This window comes from Artibeus jamaicensis, unplaced genomic scaffold (genome assembly GCF_021234435.1).
Source record: "Artibeus jamaicensis isolate MK-2021 breed Jamaican fruit bat unplaced genomic scaffold, CSHL_Jam_final scaffold_537, whole genome shotgun sequence".
Taxonomy (NCBI): domain Eukaryota; kingdom Metazoa; phylum Chordata; class Mammalia; order Chiroptera; family Phyllostomidae; genus Artibeus; species Artibeus jamaicensis.
This window is the reverse complement of record NW_026522047.1, coordinates 25,008,575-25,030,383: the sequence shown is the minus strand read 5'-3', so window position 1 is coordinate 25,030,383 and position 21,809 is coordinate 25,008,575. Positions and strand designations below refer to the sequence as shown.

General features: G+C 40.7%; 1 protein-coding gene across 1 annotated transcript; it reads left to right on the top strand.

Annotated features, from left to right (window-relative positions):
* Positions 1-2,087: 2,087 nt before the first annotated feature.
* On the top strand, positions 2,088-20,004 carry TMA16 (translation machinery associated 16 homolog). Its single transcript, XM_037142840.2, has 7 exons — positions 2,088-2,230; positions 8,165-8,277; positions 12,641-12,678; positions 13,854-13,938; positions 15,060-15,208; positions 16,519-16,561; positions 18,485-20,004. Exons 1-7 carry the CDS (start codon positions 2,228-2,230, stop codon positions 18,663-18,665), a joined length of 612 nt encoding a protein of 203 aa, XP_036998735.2. The 5' UTR covers positions 2,088-2,227; the 3' UTR covers positions 18,666-20,004.
* The last annotated feature ends 1,805 nt before the right edge of the window (positions 20,005-21,809 follow it).

Here is a 21,809-nt window from a genome sequence, read left to right as displayed (position 1 = left end):
TATTCATTACTGCCAATTCCTTTTGCAAATTAATGTTTCCTTATCTTTTTAGACAAAGGAAAACAAACTAAAGACAAAAACTGCAGTTGGACTAGGAGTAAAGATGGTAATTAGAGAAAAAAACACAGCATCGTAAGAGCAAACTATTAACAGCTGACTGGATGCAGTTAATCCTGGATAAGAAGAGTTCTAATATTCAAACAATTGGTAAAATGGTAACTTAAAAATGATCTCTGAGGAAGTGTTCACATGAAAAAAAGATGGAAGAAATAGCAACAGCTTAACATTTCAAGTTCCCAGATTCTTTAAGTGATTTAAAGTATTGTACAACTGTTTCCCAAAGTATTAAATAGAAAGTTTCTAACATTACTAAAGGTCAGTTTTGTTAAGAAAAAACTGTGGTCTTGTAGATTTAATACCCTAAATAGTGAGTATGAATTCCCTTCTGTCATTCTATGAAACTGGATTTTTATACTATAAAAATATTTTGTAAGTCATATGTAAAATATTTTAAAGTGTTCTGATATATTTAAAGGGAAGCCTGGAAGATTATATAAAAGTCATTAATATTTCTTTGAAGCATTTTAACCTTTCAGAATATATTTACAACTATACAAAAGAAAATAACCATGTAAGTATATAGTATGCATAGATAATGCAAAATTACGTAATGTGGCTGTGAACAATTTAGTCAAATAAATCAAAGACATGATGCAACATGCTACTTCCCCTATTAGAAAAGGCTGTTACTGACAAAAGGCCAGCCGAATGTCTTTAAGTAAGCATGCCAAAAATTTAGTTGTATTGGAAAAATTATGCCTTTTAGGTCATTTTGAAAGACAGTTGAAAGATTTCTGCAAATAGGAAGGAACTATTCATTTATTATTTTTGGTTTGTCTACCTCAAGGTAGGGATTGGCAAACTCAAGTGCATACTGGATGAGGAAGGTACCAGGAGTGTATGAATGTCAGATATTATATAAGAGGACTGAAAGGATCAGTCCTCTTATCAATTTTTTTATTAAAAAGCATAATCCCCCAGTGGAGCAGTTGGTTTTCCTATTTTTTGAAATTTTGTCAGTTTTCCATTATATATGTGAGGCTATATTACCAAATGCACACATATTTAAAAGAGACTTTTTATCATTATGAAGTAATCTTTTCTACCATATTTCCTAACTTAGTTTATTTTGTTTAACATTAATATATGTATACTAATATTCTTTACATTAGTATTTGCTTAGCATACTTCCTCCACCTTTGATTTTTAAATTGTTCCCTTATATTTTAGATATTTCACAAACAGGACATAGTCACATGTTTTAAATCCAATATGAAGTGTTACTGTTTTAATTAGGGTACTTAGTCCACAATTATTGCTCTATGGATTTAAATCTACCACCTCATTTTTGTTTTCTATTTACCCTAGTCTTGTTTCTTTTTTCTCTTTATCTCCTTGCTTTGAATGAGTTTTTAAATGATTATTTATTGATTTTTCTCTTCTTTTTGTAACGTATCCAGTTACATACATCCTTTTAATGGTTACCCTGGAAATTAAACATGTATTCTTACTGTATCACCCAATTATTAACAAATACTTAACCATTATACACAAACACGCACATCTTTGTGTATTTGTTAAAGCACAGGAAAATATCTCCAAAGATATCTCCAAACTATCTACAGTAGTTTATTGGGAGGCGGGGTGTTGGCTTGAAGAAGAGGCTTGGGGGATTCACTTTGCTGTTCGTGAGCAGCCCTCCTGGGAGTGGACAGACTCAGCTAAGCAGGTGCCCCGAAGAGAAGAGTCTAGTTCGGCTGTGGAGCTATGCACCAGGTCTCTTCCCCTAGATCCGCCTATACACCACGGGACCGTAGCCGCAGGCGTCCGTGGTACCGGCTCAAATCTCCCTCTCGCAGTTCTCGAGGGGCCAAGTTCATCCTCCAGCCCCAAGCTCCGGCGCTGCGCGCTTCGCCGGGGGTCAGGGAGGAGGCTGCTATCTGGGATAGGAGTTAAAAGTCCAACGTGGACATAAAAAGCCAGGTCTCGTTTCCCCCCGGACATTTTAGAGACACGCACTCGCCCCTCCTTTTCCGGTCGGTTCCGCTCTGGTCTCTGCGGCCCCACGTGCGTTGCCGGAGTCCTGCTCTCAGGTGCTGGTGCTGTTGTGGGTGAAGTTTCCCAGGTGTGGAGTGCAGAGGCCTCCCGGGGCCGCGAGGACGTCACTATGGTGGGCCCCCTCCTCCTCCTTTGAACTTGTTTGGTTCTCGAGAAGGCTCCCGATGGGGGAGGAAGGGCGCGGTTTGGGGAAACTGGGAGAAAGGAGGATGCGAAGTGATTACACTGGGCGGTACGCAGGGGGTGAGGGGTGCAGGGCAAGGCATCTAGGAGGAAGGTCTCCCGACCGCTTCTGGACCGACGCTTTGAGTTCTCGCTGTTCCTCGGGCGTCTTGCTGTTTCTCGCCTTCTGCTTAACTTCCCGGTCATTGCTCCCTCGGGGAGAAAGCCGCACCAGTACATTTTCTCGCAGTTCGGCAAAATTCGTAAACACGCTGCTTGCTTACCCCCGTGCCCTCTTCTTCCCGCTTCGTTTGCGTGGGGTCGGTCGCCGCTTCCTTGGCATCCATTCACCGCTCTGCAGTGACCCGGTCACGCGCTTAATCTTGCCCCCCCCCCCCGTTGTTGCTAAGGCACTGAAACTTTTGTTGTTTTTATTAAAAACAAACGTGAGTGCTTATATAATACACTCAAGTATAAAGATTAGCGGTATAAGGAACGCTTCTTTATCCGTTATCCAGTTTAGGAAATAACATAGCTTTTCAAAGCTTCTGTGTTCCCCATCTTGACACTATAACCATCAGGAACCCCTCAGAGGTAAATAAATAATGCATTTATAATTACCTTGTTTTTCTTTATGGTTGCTACTTAAGTTTGCATTGCAAAACTGTTGTTTCTTACTTTTTTTCACCTATTATGTTTTTGAGAGTAATTTTTGAATAGGAACATGTTTTATAAATATTCCTTTTTCAACTAGTTTTTAGTAAAAAAATTATAAAAAGTAGGATACTCTGGCTACAACGACTTTTTTCCTCTTTCTTGGTCCTTTTTTTTTTCTACTTGTGTGCTGTTTTTGTCCTTCGTGTCTATCTAGCCTTTAGATTACATACATACACTTTTGTGTAAATTCATTTTTTTTTAATCTCTGTATTTGTCCTGTTTCCAACCCCTTATATTTTTTATAGCCTTTCCTCTTCAGGGTGGAACATAACAATAATGTGTTGGTGTGTGAGCGATTCAGGGGTTGATTGGCACTGGGCTGCAGACCTTGACTATCAGAACTTCCTTTTTTCAGACTGCATGGTACGAGTGTCTTGCCTTGTAAGAGTCGAAGGAGTGGCATGTAAATCTTTTACCATTGGCACATTTTCTGCCCTTTCATTTTACTGGTATATTTTCCATGTCTCTGCTATGTCCTCTCAAACTTGAACTCACCTTGGAACTAAGGGGTTTCCATGTAGACGCTTACATTAGGTAGTCTAAACTTCTTTCAGTACAGTTCAGAATGTGGGCTATGGCATTCCAGAGGACTGGGCTTGGCACCTGAATCTTTACCAAATTGTGATCTTGGTGAAATTACTCAGTCCCTCTTGGTTGTCCTGCCTGTTCACTTGGGGTAACCATAATGCCTATCTCAGAGAATTACTGTGAAAATTAAATGCAAACCAATTATCCCTATATCCATTATTTAGTAAATGTTAGTTGTGTTAACTAACTTTAGTGATATCATCAGTAGTGACATTAGTTTGTAGTTGTCTATTTTTGTTCCTTTTTCATTTATTTTTGTTTATTGTGAATCTTTCCGAGAGCTTCACAAGTTCATATCTTTTCCTTATATCAGAATTTAACTAACTTGAAGAATCTTTTCAAACTAATTCATCCCACCCAACACTTTTTATTCTGCATTTTAAAAAGTTTTTAGTGCTTTAAAGTTTGATGTGTACTAGGCTAGTAGGCATTCACAGGTATACTCCTTTTTATATAAGCCCGTTATTATAGAGTTTGAATGCACTTATTTACCTGGCTAGATTGTAAACCGTTAAAAAGTACACTGTCGTCCTCCCTTGATTACTGTGTGCATCAATTATAATTGGTTTCCTACACTTTCCTTAATGACAAGAATTGTGTGCTTTGGGGTTCACACCTATAAATGTGAGCTTATACTTGTTTTGTTTTTCCCAGCTGTATTGAGATATAACTGACATTGTGTAAGTTAAAAAATGTATAATGTGATGATCTGCCATACAAATAGAGATATATTGTGAAATTACTGCCACAATCAGTTTTGTTAACAATCTCCTTCACAGTTACCTTTTTTCCCCTGTTGCAAAAACTTCTAAGATCTACTCTTCTTGTACCTTTCAAATCTGTAATACAATATTTTTAACTGTAGTCATCATGCTGTACCCTAGATCCCCAGAACTTACTCATCTTCTAACAAGAAGTTTGTATCCATTGACTTCCTGTTCATCCGTTTTCCCCTTCATCTATCCCCCCCCTTATGCTTACAACCAACATTTTACACTGTTTCTTTTTATATTTCATATTGCCCCTGAAATACCTGTTGCTGTGTATCTTTGAGTAAACGATGTCTTTTCTTTTGTAACTCGCAATTCTGAATTCAAAGAATAGTTTAGAATAAATTTTAAGAAATAATCACTAAAGATTATGAGAGAGATACTTTCAATACAGGTTTTCGTACTAGAATATTTCTGTGATGCCAGGTACTTTTCAAAGTAGTGATAGCTATTCAAAACCAGGCTGTTAGTTATGCCAATGAAAAGAAGTTGTATTTTTGAAAGTTAAATTTGGTACTTTTTAAAGCCTAAAATGTTAATCTTTCATAGAAAATATACCTTAAACTCATCCCCACTTTATGTTTCATACTATTCATGAATCATCAGATGCTGTACAAAACAAATTTGGAGAACCCCTGAATGATAGAGATTAATTGCTTTCTAGTTAAGATATTTAGTTTGAATAGACTGTTTAATAGATTAACATTTTATTCATAGGGTTTTACTTCAGTTTCCCTTGTTGAAGCATTTTGTTGGAGTTTTTTATTGTGATATTCTGAAAAAATAGGAAAATGTTCTGAAATTTAGTGTTTTATTGTACATATTTCTGTGCCTACACACACACACACACACACACTTCCTGCCTTGAGGCAACCTTTTTATGAATAAGTTATTATATGGAATTATAAACTACAGTTGGGTCAGAATACAAGTTCAGTTTCTTTATATCTTCTTTGTACTAAGTCTCAGAGGTTCTTTGAGTTCTTCTAAACCTGTGAGGACATTTCATAGTCTGGGTATCAAAGTACTTCTTGTTCTAAAGAAAGTTTTAAATCTTTAAAGGAATTTTTTATATACCTGAACAGAGTGTTATATATCTCTAACTTCAGTTAAGTTTTAGCAGCTTCCTAGAGCATTTTTTTTTCTTGAGGTTTTTGTGACTTATTTGTTAGAATGTGAAACAAAGCTATCTTTTTTTTTTTTTTTTTAAGATTTTATTTATTCATCTTTGGAGGGGGAAGGGAAGGAAAGGAGAAAGGGAGAGAAACATCAGTGTGTGGTTGCCTCTCGTGTGTCCCCTGCTGGGAACTGGCCTGCAACCCAGGTATGTGTCCTGACTGGGAATCGAACCGTGATTCCTTGGTTCGCAGGCCCGGGCTCAATCCACTGAGCTACACCACAAAGCTATCTTTTCAAAGAGCACACTTGGCTTTAGTTTTGTCGTGTTTTGGGGGTCTTGCATTAGTCTTTCTCTTTTTGTATAACAAGACTATCCCAACATTTAGTGGCTTAAAACAATAGCATTTATTATTGGGCAGTTTCTGTGGGTCAAGGATCAGACATGGTTTACCAGGTTTTTGCCTCTGGGTTTCTTACAAGGTTGCAGTGAAGGTATAATCTGAAGCTGTGATTTAACCCCAAGGCACAGCTGGGGAGGATCCACTTCCCAGCTCACTCACATGATTCTTGGTACATTCAGCACCTTGTGGGCTTTGGGACTGAGGGCCCAGTTCTTCACTGGACATTTGCTAGGAGCCCCGAGGTGGCTGTCACATAGGTCACTCTGTACTGCAGTTCAGTACATGACAGCTGGTTTCCATCAGAGACAGTCAAGAGACAGTAGCCAAGACAGAAACCAGAGTCCTTTCAAAACCTGACCTCAGGGTTGAAATCTTTGCCAAATGCTGTTTAATAAAAGCCAGTCAGTAGGTCTACACTCAAGGGTGGTGGGGGTGGGATCAGAGATGGGCATGAATATCAGGAGGTTCATTGGAGGCAGCCGACCATGAGTTCTGCACGTTTTTACTTGATTTGTGTTTGGTGGGTAAACCATGCACAGAAAAGTGTTTTCACACCTTCCTCTTCACTGCCCCTCAACTCCACATGAGCAGAGAGACACAAACGAATGCACATCCTGTTTTATGATGGTTTTACTCTGAATTCCCTTATTCCTGTAACCAACTTACGGTGGCATCTGGGTTTCAGACGTGGAGCTATCTTCTTTGGCCAGGTTTATCAATAAGGGAGCAGAAAAATCTTTGTGGAATGTTTATTTGCTGAAGGAATGAATGCACGTGTGAGTAAGAACTTGGTGGTCCTTTAAATTTTATGAAGGAATTGACTTGGAGCTGTGTCTTAATCAAAGATAAGCAAAAAAAAGGATTTTGCGGGCAGAGGTAAATAGCACAGTCTCAAGAAGTTAAGAAGCAGCAAGGTTATTCTGGAACTGGCGAGCAGGTCGGTAAGAATGGACAGGTGGGGATTTGGAAGGAAGAGGTGGCACAGGAGAGATAGGTTGAAGGTAGGCTGTTTTCCGCATTCAGGACTTGGACCTGGCTGTGAGCTAGCAGGAGTGTCATGGAAAAAACAAGCCCTGTGACCTCTGTGAAGAAGGAACCAGCGGGGAGCACTTACAGGCCACCCTGGTCATGAAAGGTCATGAGGCTGAGTTAAGGCAATGATAATATTTTGAAGAGAAGATTCTAGAAATACTTGACCTTTTTGAGTATTAGGTATGTTAGAGGCTGCTAGCTGTCCCCTAATAGACTCTTTTTCTTCTGTAGTAATTTATGTATTTTTTCTGAGAAATGTAAAGAAATTTACATTTCTTCCTCATACCACTCTGATTAAATAAATTTTGGTCGGCAGGAGATTCTGCGACTTCCCAGATCTTGCTGTTGAAGGAAAGGCGTGTGTCTACCTTTGATTTTCCTTTCTGCTTCTCACTGGCTGGAGTTTAGACTTGTCATCGAGCCGTCTTGACTTACCTGGATATACAGGAGGTTGCAGCCCAAAGAGAGTAGATGGCAGTTTGGAAGGGCCTGGGTTTCTGAGGGCTTTATGGAGCAGAGCCTCCAGCTCCTGCTTTTTCCACCAGACAACTAAATTCTGTCTGGGTTAAGCTATTAAAATTTGGGTTATTTATTATAGGAAGCCAGACCCAATTCCTAAGTAATAATAATAGGTATGATATAAGGTATAGAGGTGTAGGATTAAAGGCTTACTGAAACGTGTAGGTTAGAGAACTGAACGAATTACAACTTAGTTAACTGGCATAAGACTTAAGTGGGAAAATGATTGGTTTCCCTTTGGGTGTGCTAATTTTGAGATGGCTCTGTTATTTCCTCTGTTCCTGTTTTCCTGTGAGCCCAACTTTGATTTTGTTGATTCACTGCCCACACTGTTCCGTGTGCAGCTTCCCCGATCAAGCTCCCATCACGCCCTCTGTTCTTCCTGCCGCCTTGACTTTCCTACCTGTAATGGAAATTCCAACTGTGAGCCCCTCACTCTGCATTCTCTGTACCTGCTCTGACGATGGAGCAGTTGAGGAACTGCTTCCTTCTGTTCCTTTCTTTATTGTTTTACCTCTTGGAGAACATTTCCGAATATGTCATTTCTTTTATGACCATGGAAACAAAGACTGCATTATTTACCAGGTCTGGCTTATCTCCTGATTCCTGGTGTTGTGTTTCTGCGTCCAAGTATTTCTCTTATGTTACTGTTTCTAACATTTGTTTCTGAAGAAAAATTTTTGACAGAAATCACAAATATCTGACTTAACATATGTCATATGTTTTCCTCCATTTTAGCCTAAAGCACTAAAGGGGAAAAGCGGAGGACAGGAAAAAAAAGTCGTCCATCCGTATAGTAGAAAAGCAGCTCAAATTACGAGGGAGGCCCACAAACAGGAAAAAAGGGAAAAGTAAGTGTCTTTTTATTTGTATTATGTGTTGGTGAAAAGCCGATTTTACACATTTCTCCTTCAACAGTATTCCTCTTCTTCCTTTAGTAAATAAATACATTCAGTGTGTTCTGTGCACTGAAGGTAAAACGGTAAACCGGAATCAGCTCTTAAAGAGCAGACCTCAAACAGACAGGTCAGTTTAAACAGGCTGTGATGCGTGCAGAGAAGAAAATCTAAGGAGGATTGTGAGATGGAGAGTGAGGACGTGAATGTGAAGAGGCAGGCATCGGTGGGGACCGCTTCAGAGACCGCCACCTTTTGTTACTGTCTGCCCACCGAAGGCATTTGGTTTTCTAAGGAACACGGGTTGCCAGGCAGCTTGCAGTGCCTGACCTCTCTACTTTCACACGGAGCCCGGGCTTCTTTGTCCCACTTCCTAAGGTTTCCTTTTAGGGAGAAAGAGAGGGGGCAGGGGTCTGGGAGGATGTCTGTTAGGGGGCAGTGCCTTTGACCAGTGCTGGAGCCTACAAAGCCAGACCTGCTGGGTTGATCAGATGGACTCTTCTTGTTGGCCTCCGATTACTTAAAGATGCTGCAGGAGCGGCTGGCAACAGAGTAAGAGTTCAAACGCATTCTTCATGTTCAGTGTCTGAGTGCTCTGATTTAGAGCTCTATGAAATTCTGCTTCTGTTCACATTAAAGAAACTAGTATGGTTTGAAGACTAGCACATTTCCAGCAAAATTCAATTTACAGGCAGCAAATGGCTATATCATGATTTTAGCTTTATTTTAGGATCTCAGCATCGTGAAGCAAATGGCTATATCATGATTTTAGCTTTATTTTAGGATCTCTTAGCATCATGCAGCAAATGGCTATATCATGAATTGAGAGTTATTTTAGGATCTCAGCATTTTGTTGCTAGGTACTGTCCTATCTTGTCCTACAGGGTCTGTAGTAGGGAGTTTCGAATGAAATCGAATGAAAAGGACTTGGTATGAAAAATTAATGAAGGGAAATGAAGCTCAATTGGTAAGAATCTAGGAAACAACTACTTTTGGGAATTAATCTTATATTTCTTTACTTTTCTTTATCCCAGCTTATACCTCTCTAGTTTAGGCCCTCGCTGAATTCATTCGGCCTGGAGTCTCCCCTCCAGGCTTTGCGGAAAAGAATGGATTCTTCTCAAAGCCATTCTCTACCTTGTTATGAAGCAGTCTTTATTTTTTAAAAATTAACTTTGAGGTTAAATAACATACAGTAAAATCAATCTGTTTTCAATGGACAGATTTGGGATTTGACGGCACCCTGATGTAACCCCTGTGATTACTGCGTAATGCACTTTCGTCCCCCAAAACATTCCCTGCACATCTTCCCAGACAACCCGCCCCTCACCCCTCATTTTGGTAGATCTATCTTTCCTGACGTTTCCTATAAATGAAATCATAGGGTATGTAATATTCTGTGCCAGCCTTTTCCACTTCGCCTGACGTTTGTGAAGTTTATCCACGTTGTTTCACATACTAGCTGTGTTTCTCTTTTATTACCGAATAGTGTTCCATTGTATGAATATGCATTTTGTGTATTCACAAGTAGATGGTCATTTGGATTGTTTCGAGTTTTTGGCTGTTATCGAGGTCTGCAAACTAAGGCCGCAGACCTCATTTTTATTTAAAAAAAGGTTCTGGGGGGAGGGAGTTATGCCCGTTCCTTTTGTATTGTCTGTGGCTGCTTTCAGGCTACAGTGGCAGAGATGAGTCATTGCCATGGAGACTGGCCACATCGCCCACAACACCTACCGTCTTACTACCTGGGCATTTGAGAAAAAAATTTGCCAGCCCCTACTATTATAAATAAAGCTGTCATTAGCATTCATGTACAATATTTGTGTGGGCATATATTTTCATTTTTATTTTAGTTCCTAGAACTGGAATCTCTGGGTCATATGGTAGATCTATATTTAAGAACGTAAGAAATGAAGTTTATAAGAATTGTTGGTCATATGATAGATGTAATGCTTAAGTATGTAATAAATTGCCTTATCCAAAATGATTGTACCATTTTAGATTTTAACCACCAGTATATGTGTTACATTTGCTCCATATCTTCTCAGACACATTGTATTATTGTGTTTGTCAACCAAACAAAAGTGGAGATTCAGTTCCCTGTCAGCACAAAAGCCAAACTTATGGCAGATGCTGGTACAAAAGGAAGGAAGTTTTATTCAGGTGTTGCGGGATCCAGGAGTGGTTGACTTCTATCAACAAGCCCATCTCCCTCGCAAGGCCAAGAGAAAGCCAGTGTCCAGAGTTCCTGCTCCATTTGGAGCATCGGGTGACTGGCAAGTGGTCATAGCCCCATGCAGGCAGCTTTGATTGTCTCTGGCTGCTGTTCATGTCAAGCTGCCTCCTGGAACCTGCGTGCGGAGCCCACGTGGCCAAGGGCCTTGCCGCTGCTAGGACCGCTAGTCGTGTGCTCCTGAGAGAGTGTGTGGACGCGCAGGTGAGGGCATCACCAGGTGGGCAGGAGAGCGAGAGGCTCCCTCCTCGAGGCCGTGGACCACGTGGCCGTAGAGAGGACAGGCAAGTGCACTGTGTCAGTGCAGGTCACAAGCAAGAGCACTTTGTTCCCCCCCGGACTACGTTAGCTTGGGCTTGGGATGGAGTAGGTGCTTTCTCAGAATGACCAGTCACCTTCCCAAACTTTTGCACAATTTGGGTGGGTTTACCTCCCGACCAACCCCTTCTTTCCCCACGTTGAGCTGCCAGGCCTCTTTGGTCCAGCACCTACCCCTGCTCCATTTTGGCTACTGTGGCACATGCGCGTGCCTTCCCCGTCCCCTCCTCAGTCTGGTACCGAAAGGGAGGGGCTTTTTTTCTATGCAGATCTTGCTAGCTCCTCGCATGCTCAGTGCACGAACCACCCCCACCCCGCCTCTCACTTGGCCGATGGGGCAGACTCCCCTCACTCGGACTGACTCACGATGATAACATTATCAATTTTTAAACATTTTTATTCATTTATTTTTAGAGAGGGGAAGAGAAGGAGAAAGAGGGAGAGAAACATGTGAAATTGATCAGTTGCCTCTCACAACACCCCCCAACTGGAGACCTGGTCCACAACCCAGGCATGTGTCCTGACCAGGAATTGAACCTGCAACCTTCTGGTTCACAGCCCGGCACTCAATCTACTGAGTCATACCAGCCAGGGCATCATTTTATTTTTAATTTAGCCAGTATAGTAGTATTTCAGTATGGTTTTAATTTGCACACATAGTACTCTTGATGGCTAACAATGTTAAGTATCTTTTTGTATGTTTATTGGTCATTTGTGTGCCTTTGATTTGATGGGAAAATTTGTTAAAATCTTTTGTGCTTTTATGTATTGGGTTTTGGTCTCTCATTAGGTAGGAAGAACTGTTTGTATATTTTTAATTCAAATCCTTTTTTCATTATTCGTATTGGAATATTTTCTTTCATTCTGTGGCTAAAAATTTTTTATAAAAGAGGTTTCATTTTATTCTCCAGTTTTCTAATTGTTTAAAGCAGGAGAGTAAATCTGGCCTGCTTTTCTGGGGCAGGGACACTATAACCCTAGTGAGTGGCAGGTAGTTGGCAAACACTATCTGCCCAAAGGTCTCTTCTGAATGAATTAGTATTCAGAATATCAGCAAAAGGAGGCATATTTTTCTAGACTTTTCTGAGAATAGATGAGTTATTTTTCTTTGTTATAATTCTTTTTTTAAGATTTTATATATTTATTTTTAGAGAGAGGGGAAGGGAGGGGGAAAGAAAGGGAGAGAAACATCAATGTGTGGTTGCCTCTCATGTGCCCCCTACTGGGGACCTGGTGTGCAACCCAGGCGTGTGCCCTGACTGGGAATCGAACCGGTGACCCTCTGGTTCACACGTTGGTGCTCAATCCACTGGGCCGCACCAGCCAGGGCTGTTAGGATTCTTTTTAAATTTATGAAGAGTGAATATTCTTGTTCTTGTTGAAGTTTAAAAGACAACAGAAATGTATTTTGGTCTTGGCGGCAGCACTCAGTATTCTAGGAGGTATTCATTCCTCTTTTGTGAGAGAGGTAAACCTACCTGAACATTAATCTGGTCAAGCTCCCATCTGTGTGTTTAAAGCTGATTGTGCTATAGGCGTCCTTGAGTCATTGAAGAGCTAAGGAAAGTTTTCTAGTAACAGTTTGTTCCAGGGATTTAAAAAAGAGGCATAATGTTCAGCGTTTCTATGTTAATTAAATTAATTTCGCATTTATGAAAGAATGATCTTTGAATTAAGGTTCTTTAGGCAGTTTTTCCTTTTGTCTTTTTGACAGATTTTAAAAACGTGCTTTGGAAATTGTCTAACACATGCACCTTTTCTTCCGAGGTTGAAGAATGAAAAAGCATTGCGTCTCAATCTTATTGGTGAGTGCATTTACTTATTTCACATTTTGGCTAGAGTATAGAGAAATTCTGCCCTATACTTCTTTTTCCTTTGACTTTCCTAATGAAATAATATTTCTAAATGCATTTTCTTTACTAGACTTGATTAAAATAAAACAGAATAAAATCAATTGTTAAACCCTTAGAGTAGTGTTAATATCTGGCTCAGTTTTTCAAGAATTGTCTGGTTTGTAATCACCTACCTACCTCCCTGTCTGCATGTCTGTCTGCCTCTGCTCGACTGCCTGCCTGTCTATATCTCTGAGTGTCTTTTTATAGCTGAGGTTTAATATGAGCTCCCCAACCATTAGAATTATGGCCTCAGTATTTTGGGGGCAGCAGTTCCTATATAAGGTTTCCAGAATACTCAGACTGTATCTCTGCGTCACGGTCTCTGGGAGAGGGGCAGGGAGGTTAAACTTATTGTTAGAAATTTTTACTAATAAGCCTGACACTTCAAAATAGTGAATATTAGGCTTTATTACCAAAATTAAAGGTATTTGAACCTTTATCTAATACTTCATCAGGTAAGGGAATAGTATTTCTAAGCAGGTTATCAGTGCTGGGGTAGGGCCAGTTCTTCATCCCCAATTTTGAGAAATCTTACTGTAAGTGGCCCTGATAGTCTGATTTACCCATAAGAATGAGTATCTTATATGTTCAGTATATTTACTAGCTTGGAGGCCGTGAACAGTTGGCTTAACCTTTCTCATGTGTAAGTGGGAATAACAGTAGTGCTAAAATCATAGGATTATGGAGCTCTCTTGACTTTGTGCTGCTGATTAAATGTTCAGCAAATACCGTTTCTATCATTAATCTGTTTTCATTTTATTGTTTTAGACAGGTTCTATCCTTTGCCTTTTACATACTTAAAACTTCATGTTCTGTTAAAGTATTCTTTTTAAAAAATTTATTGCATGTTTATTGTGTAAGGAAGATATAGAAAAGCATTCTGTTCACGCCAGTCCCTTCCCAGAATTAAAATGTGACAATTTAATTGCTTAAAGACTGGTTTAATTAGCTTTGAGCCCACGCAAGGCTTATATTTAGCCTTGAAGTAAATTTTGATAGTTATGAACACGTTGATGTTGAAAACCATAATGAACACCTCTTTGCTGAAATGATAACTGTGATACATATCTTGGTACTCATTACAGGTGAAAAACTGCAGTGGTTTCAAAATCATCTTGATCCCCAAAAAGGAGGATATTCAAAGAAAGATGCTTGTGAATTAATTGAAAGGTAAACACTGCGCATGTTACAAGCAAAGGGTCAGAGAAAGGGATTTTTTACTCTGGTTCTGCAAGAGCCAGTTCTCATCTTGGTTTGCAGAAGAGCCAATGGGCTTTGTCGTCAGAAAGACTTTGGGTTTATGCCCCAGCCTCTTCACTTCGGCAGGTTGTAATCTTTCTGTACTTGGACCGGTAAAGGCTTCCTGGGGAAACATCATCTGAAGTGACCCCCGAAGGGTAGGGTCAGCAGGTTGAGCTAAGTCCTTTGAAGAGCCTCTAGGCAGAGACCAGGAGGATCTAAAAGGCCCCAAGGTGAGAACGCCACACAGCGATCTGCCAGACCTCCAGTATATGCCTGAAACCGCAGGTTCAAGGAGGGGATTGTGGCGGGTGTGGTAGGGGACGATCAGCTCACGAAAGACCTCAGTTATCACTGTAAGAGTTTGGGCTTGACCAAAGGACATTCAGGGCCATGGGAGGCTTTTACAGCCCACAGCCGAGATGATCATATTTAAAATTTAGGAAAGTCACTGTAGTGAGAGTGACAATAATGGCCTGACGGGACATGAACTGGGCCAGGAGACCCTGGGAGGCTGATGAAACACTCCAGACAGTAGGTGGCGTGGCCTCTGCTTGGTCAGTAGCAGTGTGGTGAAGAGACGTGAAGGATTCCGGAGATAAGAAGAAGGTAGAAGTCTTGTCTTTGGTGAAAACCTAGATGTGTGGTAACAGGGAGGGAGGGTGAGGCACGAAGGAGCGGCGAGGGGAGTGAATGGTCTTACTGTTTCCCAAGAGAGAAAAAGGTGGAGCAGGTTTGGTGGGGGTGGGTAGGGCAGGGTGAGGACTGGCGTGGTTTTGATGTGTGGAGCCTCTGGGACTTCCAGTCGGAGATGTGTTCAGGGTGGTTGAATGTGCATCCGGAGTTTAACGGGTACTTCCGTAGCAGGCAGTGATTGGGTTGCTGAAATTTGGGGAATGGTTAAGTTATCCAGGGAGGTGTGAGGTCTGAGGACTTGAAATCAGGAATATAAACATTTCAAGGACAGGTGAAGGCCGGGGGCTAGATTTTAAATGAAGTACCATAAGCCAAATACCCAGACTTGGCCACTGAGATCCATTCTTACTTTTCAGGTACTTAAATCGGTTCAGCAATGAGCTGGAGCAGATCGAGTTGCACAACAGCATCAGAGACAGGCAGGGGAGGCGGCACTTCTCCCGGGAGACAGTCATCAGACAGACGATGGCCCGCGAGCGACAGCAGTTCGAAGGATACGGCCTCGGTGCGTCCACCGTGCTTTTCCTTTCTCTCTAAAGTGCATGGCAGTGTCGATTTGTGGTTTGTTTCAAAGGCTTATTATTTCATGCAGTTTAGTTTGATTTTCTTTTGTTTGTGAGTATATGGAATCAGCTTTTAATTCATTCTTTTTTCCCTACAGTCCCTGAAACTGTCAGTTGTGACAGTGACATCATGTCTTTCTCCTTTGAGAGTAACATTTTCCTCTTGCCTCTGGGGCACACCTGTGTGCTTTGTCCCAGAGTTAACTATGTTCCTATCTCCGGTCACATCTAAGTTTCTTTAGAAGGTGCTGTGTCCTTCTGTCTTTGTTGTTTTTGTAGAACCAGGCTATCCTATTGCAGTCATTCTTGACAAACTGTACAAATCAAATATTGATTCTTGGCATTACAACACTTCTTACCATTCCTTAAGACCAGTATGTTACTAGTTCATCTGTACTGTCTAAAGGAAGGCACTTGAAAGGAGAAGGTACCTTAAGGCTTGCAAAGCCTGCAAACAGCCGACAACCAAGCCTACATATAGCCTACAAATGGTCTTTGATTGGCTTATTAATTGCCAGTATTTTAAAAATCTGGTGATTTCACATGACAAATGTAGATTTCTCGCTTGTCTTAAAAAATTAGATGGTCTGGCAACATCATCTGCTAGACATACTGTGCTCCCCTTTTCATGCAAAGTGAGCCCTTTATGGCTTCTGTGACCTGTCCGAATTGCCAGCATCACGACTGTGTACTGGGGACGTTATGCAGTGGAGTAAGGCTTGCTCGAACACAGCAGTGTGGTTCCACAACAGTGGCTCAGACAACTGAGACGCCGGTAGGTGGCCAGCAGGCAGGTAGGTCGACACTGAACACAGGGGCGGTTCACGTCCAGGCAGGACGGAGTGGGGCACGTCGAGATTTCATCAAGCTACTCAGAATGGTTTGCAAAGTAAAACTTACAAATCATTTCTGTAACTTTCCATTTCATAATTTTGAACTGCGGTTAGTCTCGGATGACTGAAACTTCAGAAAGTGGAATTGCAGATGGGGGCGGCTGTCGGTTTGTTTTCTTTTACAGATGCTGTGCTAGAACTTGGTAGCATTCTGCTTACATCACCTTCCCAGACTAAACTCTTTATCCTTTCAAGGCTTATTTTCATACAGCATTGTAACAGTGCTCTGAAGTTGTTTTACTTTGGGTGCTCTTGCTATCAGTTATTATTTGTTCACCTGAGATAAAAAAGGAGGAAACTGTAAAATGTTGTAATTTAGAAGACATTGCCTGATGGATATCAATTATTTTCTCTCCCAGAGATTCCAGATATTGTAAATGCAGGTAATCTGAAAACTTTCAGGTGAGTCTGTTACTTTTACTGTCCCTTGAAGCAGCAATATGTAGAGTACATGAGACATAAAATTCTCCTCTCTTGAGTCTAGACATCAGAGTTGACAGAAAATCAGGCTTTTTTCAAACTGTTTCTCTTTGATTTAAGTAGAATTTTCCTAAGTTGTGTTTATTTGAAACACCAGATATACACTGAAATGATAGTGACATGAGGCTTTTATATCCTTTTCAAAATATTTAAAAATACTTCACTATAGTAGTTAAAAGAACCTGATCTCACTATTCCTCCCCCAGTGCTTATGTTTTAAAAGGAAGAAATAATAGCAACCGGTTTGATGGCTCGGCGTCAGCCCCAGACTGATGTGCCGCACCCTCCTTTGGAGCAGTTGGGTAAAGGAGAGTGATACCGGGAGAAGGGCTGTGTGGTCCAGAACCAGGTGGTCCAGGGCTTTCTCCAGTAGTGCTTTTTTAATTTTATTTTTCTAAATCCTCATGGGAGGACATGGTTATCGATTTTAGAGAAAGGGGGGAAGGAAGGGAGCGAGAAGGAGAGAAACATCAATTGGTTGCCTCGTATGTACCCTGCCGGGGGACCAAACCTTCAGCCTAGGCATGTGCTTTGACCAGGAATCAGTCCACAACCTGTTGGTCTGCAGGACGATGCTCCAACCAGCTGGCCCACACTGGCTCGGGCTAATGGTACTTTCCTGACCAGAGACACCACTGAGTAGGATTTCGGTTTTTTCTTTCAAGTATGGCTTTTTTGTTTTTGTTATTTTGTTAAAGATTTTATTTACTTTTAGAGAGAGTAGAAGGGAGGGAGAGAGAGAGAGGGAAACATCAGTGTGTGAGAAACATACCAGTCGATCAGTTGCCTTGCCCCCTACTAGGGACCCGCCCGCAACCCAGGCATGTGCCCTGATGTGTCCTTTCATAGGCTGGGCAGCTGGGGCTCAGTCCACTAGTCTACCAGCCAGGTGGGTTGTTTTGTTTTTAAAAAATGATTTTTCATTAAATATTTTTATCTTGACCATGTTGATGGATCTGAAGTTTTGTTAATTGAAATTAGGTAAATTAAGTCTCATATTCTTTGACATCGTTAAGCTCATTTTATATTTTATATTTATGAATTCATAGGAAAATACTTAGTATTTAATACTTGTAAAATATTGACTCTGATAAAAATTTACCAGTCATATTTAAGAAGTAGTTTACTTTTATGCTCATGTATATGTGTTTATAATTTAGATACATGGAGCTTAAGATTCTTTATATTCCTTAATTTTTTTTTGCATGTAACAGTAATTAATTAACTACATTTGTGTGTGGTCTTTTTTCTAAAATAACCGTGTTTTACCTGTCCCAAAGAAAACCAGAAGAGAGAGAAGAATTTAGCATAGAGTGTTGAGTATTCCTAGAGTTTAGTTCTCAGAGCACCTTGAGAACTAAACACTAGCAATGCTCTGAAAGTAAATGGTCATAGGATAGTCACAGTAAACTCTGAGGTTGAAAAACTCAGTTTTCTACTATAACCATACAAGTCACTTGATTACTGAAACTTACCGTGATTGATACTGTGTCTAAAAGGAAAACTTTTCTGACTCCGCATTTTGAAGACTTGCCAGGTACGGCGTAGTTTTCCCTGGTGAGATTCTTCAGGCCGTGGAGCCTGCCTGCTGAAGCGCCCGGGTTACGGGAGGGGAGGGGGGCAGGGGCCCCTTGTGACTGCAGTGGGACAGGCCCCTGCGCTGCTCCTCGAGTTTGGATGTGGGAATCCTCTCTCATGCATTCGTATTGTTTCTTTGTGGTGTATTTGAATCTGCTGTAATTTTTTTTTTAGATTTTCTGCTACTTTCAGAGTTTCGAATATTGACTTTTTCCAGTTTCCCCACCTCACACCCTGCCAACCCTGTATACTCTTTCTTTTTTGTAGGGAATGGGATTTTGATCTGAAGAAATTACCAAACATTAAAATGAGAAAAATGTGTGCTAATGACGCCATTCCCAAGAGGCGCAAGAAGCAAACTAGTACAGCTGTTGACGAAGATTCAGGGGAATTGGAGTTAAATGATGAACCAAGTGGCTCAGATGAAGAAATGACTGCGGTGGACTAATTGTTCTTCACTTGAGTTGAAAATAAATAATTTAAGAGCCTCAAGTTACACTTGAATTGATTATGGCAGATAATTGTCTGGACACAAGCATTTGCTACTTAGCTTGTTTTACATGATCAGAATCCCACTTGCAGTTTAAAATAACCTTATGAAATAACCCTATAAAATAACCTTATTTTTATTTAAAAAACGAATAGTTTTTTTTATTTACATTAAATTGCTAAACTAGCCCCAGCTGTTGTGGCTCACTGGATTGAGCGCTGGCCTGAGAAACAAAGGGTTACTGGTTTGTTCCCAGTTGGGGCACATGCCTGGGTTGTGGGCCAGGTCCTCAGTAGCGGGCTTGTGAGAGGCAACCACACATTGATGTTTCTCCCTTTCTTCCTCCCTCCTTTCCTTTTTCTCTAAAAATAAATACATGAAATAATTTTAAAAAGATTTAAAAGTAACATTCTCTGAAAATTAAATCTAAAAAACATTTAAAAATAAATTGCTAAAATAGATATAGTGAAATAAAATAGTGATCTTTAAGATCTATTTTATCTAAATATTGGTCTAGAAAGAGCAGTATAAATAAGGTGAAGAGAAGATTTACTGTCTCCCTCACGTCCGCCTAGGGTTGCGCGGTCGCCGTTTCGGGGCCCGGGCAGCAGCCCGCTCTCCGAAAGGGTCCGCGGGCACTTCTCGAGCAGTGGTGACCGCAGAATTGCCCCCGGTACTAACATTTTGCTAATCTCCCTCTTAAACTTTAAACCTGTTTTCTTTCCTTACACAACTGGGAAAATTTGATGTGGAAATCATATACTGACGGGTTGTACGTTATATTTATTTGTTGTATTTGAGTCAGAGCTAAGTGGTAAAAAAAAAAATGCAGGGACTGTTACTTTTTTTGTCGATCTCCCAGACTTTATTGGCCATCTTCTGTTAAAGGGGTAGCTCTTCCTGTTCATGTGTTATTTTCCGCTTTCTCATTGTGAAAAGTGATAGATTTTATTTATGGAAACAGACCTAAAGGTTAAAGGATCAATTTTTCAATTGTGTGCATTTTTTTTCCTTCTTAGAGATAGGTTAAATGACCTCTGGGATAACTCAGTATTTTAAAAGGCGTGAATATCACGGATATACCAGAATGTTGTTCTTCATAGAACTTGTGTGAAGACACCCTTTACTCTGTGTCTAAAGGGTGTAATGTAAGCGTCTCTGAGTATTTTCAAGAAAGTAACAAAAAATACTGTATGAGGTTCACTGGATATCATCTGAGTTTTGTTAACAATTACTAAAAGTGTTCAGGCTTTTTTACTTACGAAAGTTAAAAATAAAATTTATTTCCATAATTTCACTTTTTAAGGTTCTAATCGTTTCATTTGCGGTGATGTAACCGATGCCAACTTGCTTTTGCTTTCTTGTGACAGTGGTTTTATGGTTACATAGGAAGGTCGCAGGCTCTAGTCCCTGGAAAATTCCCTTTTTACATGTTCATATTTAGTCTCAAATGCCTATAAAAACTGAGTCATAAAGTAGAGTAAAAAGAATAATAAATGCTTTATGTGGTCTGGCATTTAAAAAGCCACACTGTTAGATGAGTAACTTGTGAGGATGGCACATCATCCTTCCCCTCAAACATTTGTTCTGTTTTCTCTGTGCTATAACAGTAGAAAGTATGACAAGTCACGATGCTGGGAACGAGGACAGAAATACTTGTTGAATGAATGACTTCGCCATTGAGGGCCGCATTTGTCATGTTGCGCCTTGCACGCCCCAAGTGGCCCTTAATCATTGACTAGAACATGTTCTCTCTGCAGTCCTGGCCTAGACCCCTTTAGGGCAGTGGTCTGGCTTCTGCAGTGCACGGCCACGGGAGAGTCAGAGTAACTCACTTCATTGGCGCGTCCGTATAAGCTTGGGCTTGGCAAACTTTTGTGTTGTTTTTAGGAGTCAGGCAGTAAATATTTTAAGGGTTTCAGGCCAGTTGCACTTTCTGTTGCATAATCTTGTTTGTGTGTCTGTTTTACCACCCTTTAAAAATGTAAAAACCGTTCTTAGTTCAATGCCATTCATGAATAGGCCGCAGGCTGGATTTGACCTGTTTGCCAACCTCTAGTCTAAATCAGCGAGCTGAACTGCCATGGACATAGGCCAATGATACATTTCTAAGCTCAGAACAACTAATGGACATCTGTGGCCCCTTTTCCTAATATCCTGCTCATTTCTTGCCTATAAAAAGACAACATAGGCAAGTCTTTTCTGGACTCTTCAGCCTCAGATAGATTTTTTGTACTCCTACCCCTTGTGCTTCAGGGGCAGGAGGTTGGACAGGGGTCTTTTTCACTCTACTGTCACTTCCAAGTCACTTCTCCTTCAGTTCTTTGAAGTTGTCTCCCTTCCTTTATTGTTTTACCTCCCAGAAGAACTTTATGCTCATGGCTTGAAGACTTTAGCTTTTGGCTCCGTTTTCTTCTCTCCTATTTCAGTAATTTTAGTGATTCCATGAGCAAATCTAACATATCTAACACTGACCTTGAAGTTTCTAGGTCATTTTCTTTTTCCCATCAGAGACTTCTCAGTGCTCACACCCACCCAGATCCTTGTCAGCACCTCAAATTTCTATGAACTTGACTATGAGTATTTTCTTTTCCATTCACATTCTCCCCTTCCTCTACATTGCTGAAGTTCTGCACTTTAACCCCATTGTCTCGTTACACATCACCTATTTCCCGTCTTCAGATTTTTTCTGGCTCAGAGTTCCTAGTTGCTTTCTTGATATGCCCTCACTCCTCTGCCCCTGATTGCCCAGTGTTCCTCTTTAAAACCCAAACTAAGAAAGCATTATGCTGAGTGAAATAAGCCAGGGGTTGAAAGACAAATATCATGTGATCTCACCTTTAACAGGAAGCTAAACAACAAAACAGACAAGCAAGCAAAATAAGGGCAAATACACTGAAATAGAGAACAGAGGGACAACAACCAGAGGGGAGAGGGGAGAGGGGAGGGAATTTAAGGGGAAAAATGGGAGGGATTTAGAGGAACAAGTATGAAGGACACAGGGACCATAACTAAGGGGGGGTGGAAATGGGAGGGAGGTGGGGTTCATGGGGGAGGGGTGGGCTGGAATGGGAGAAATAAACAGAAAACTGTACTTAAAAA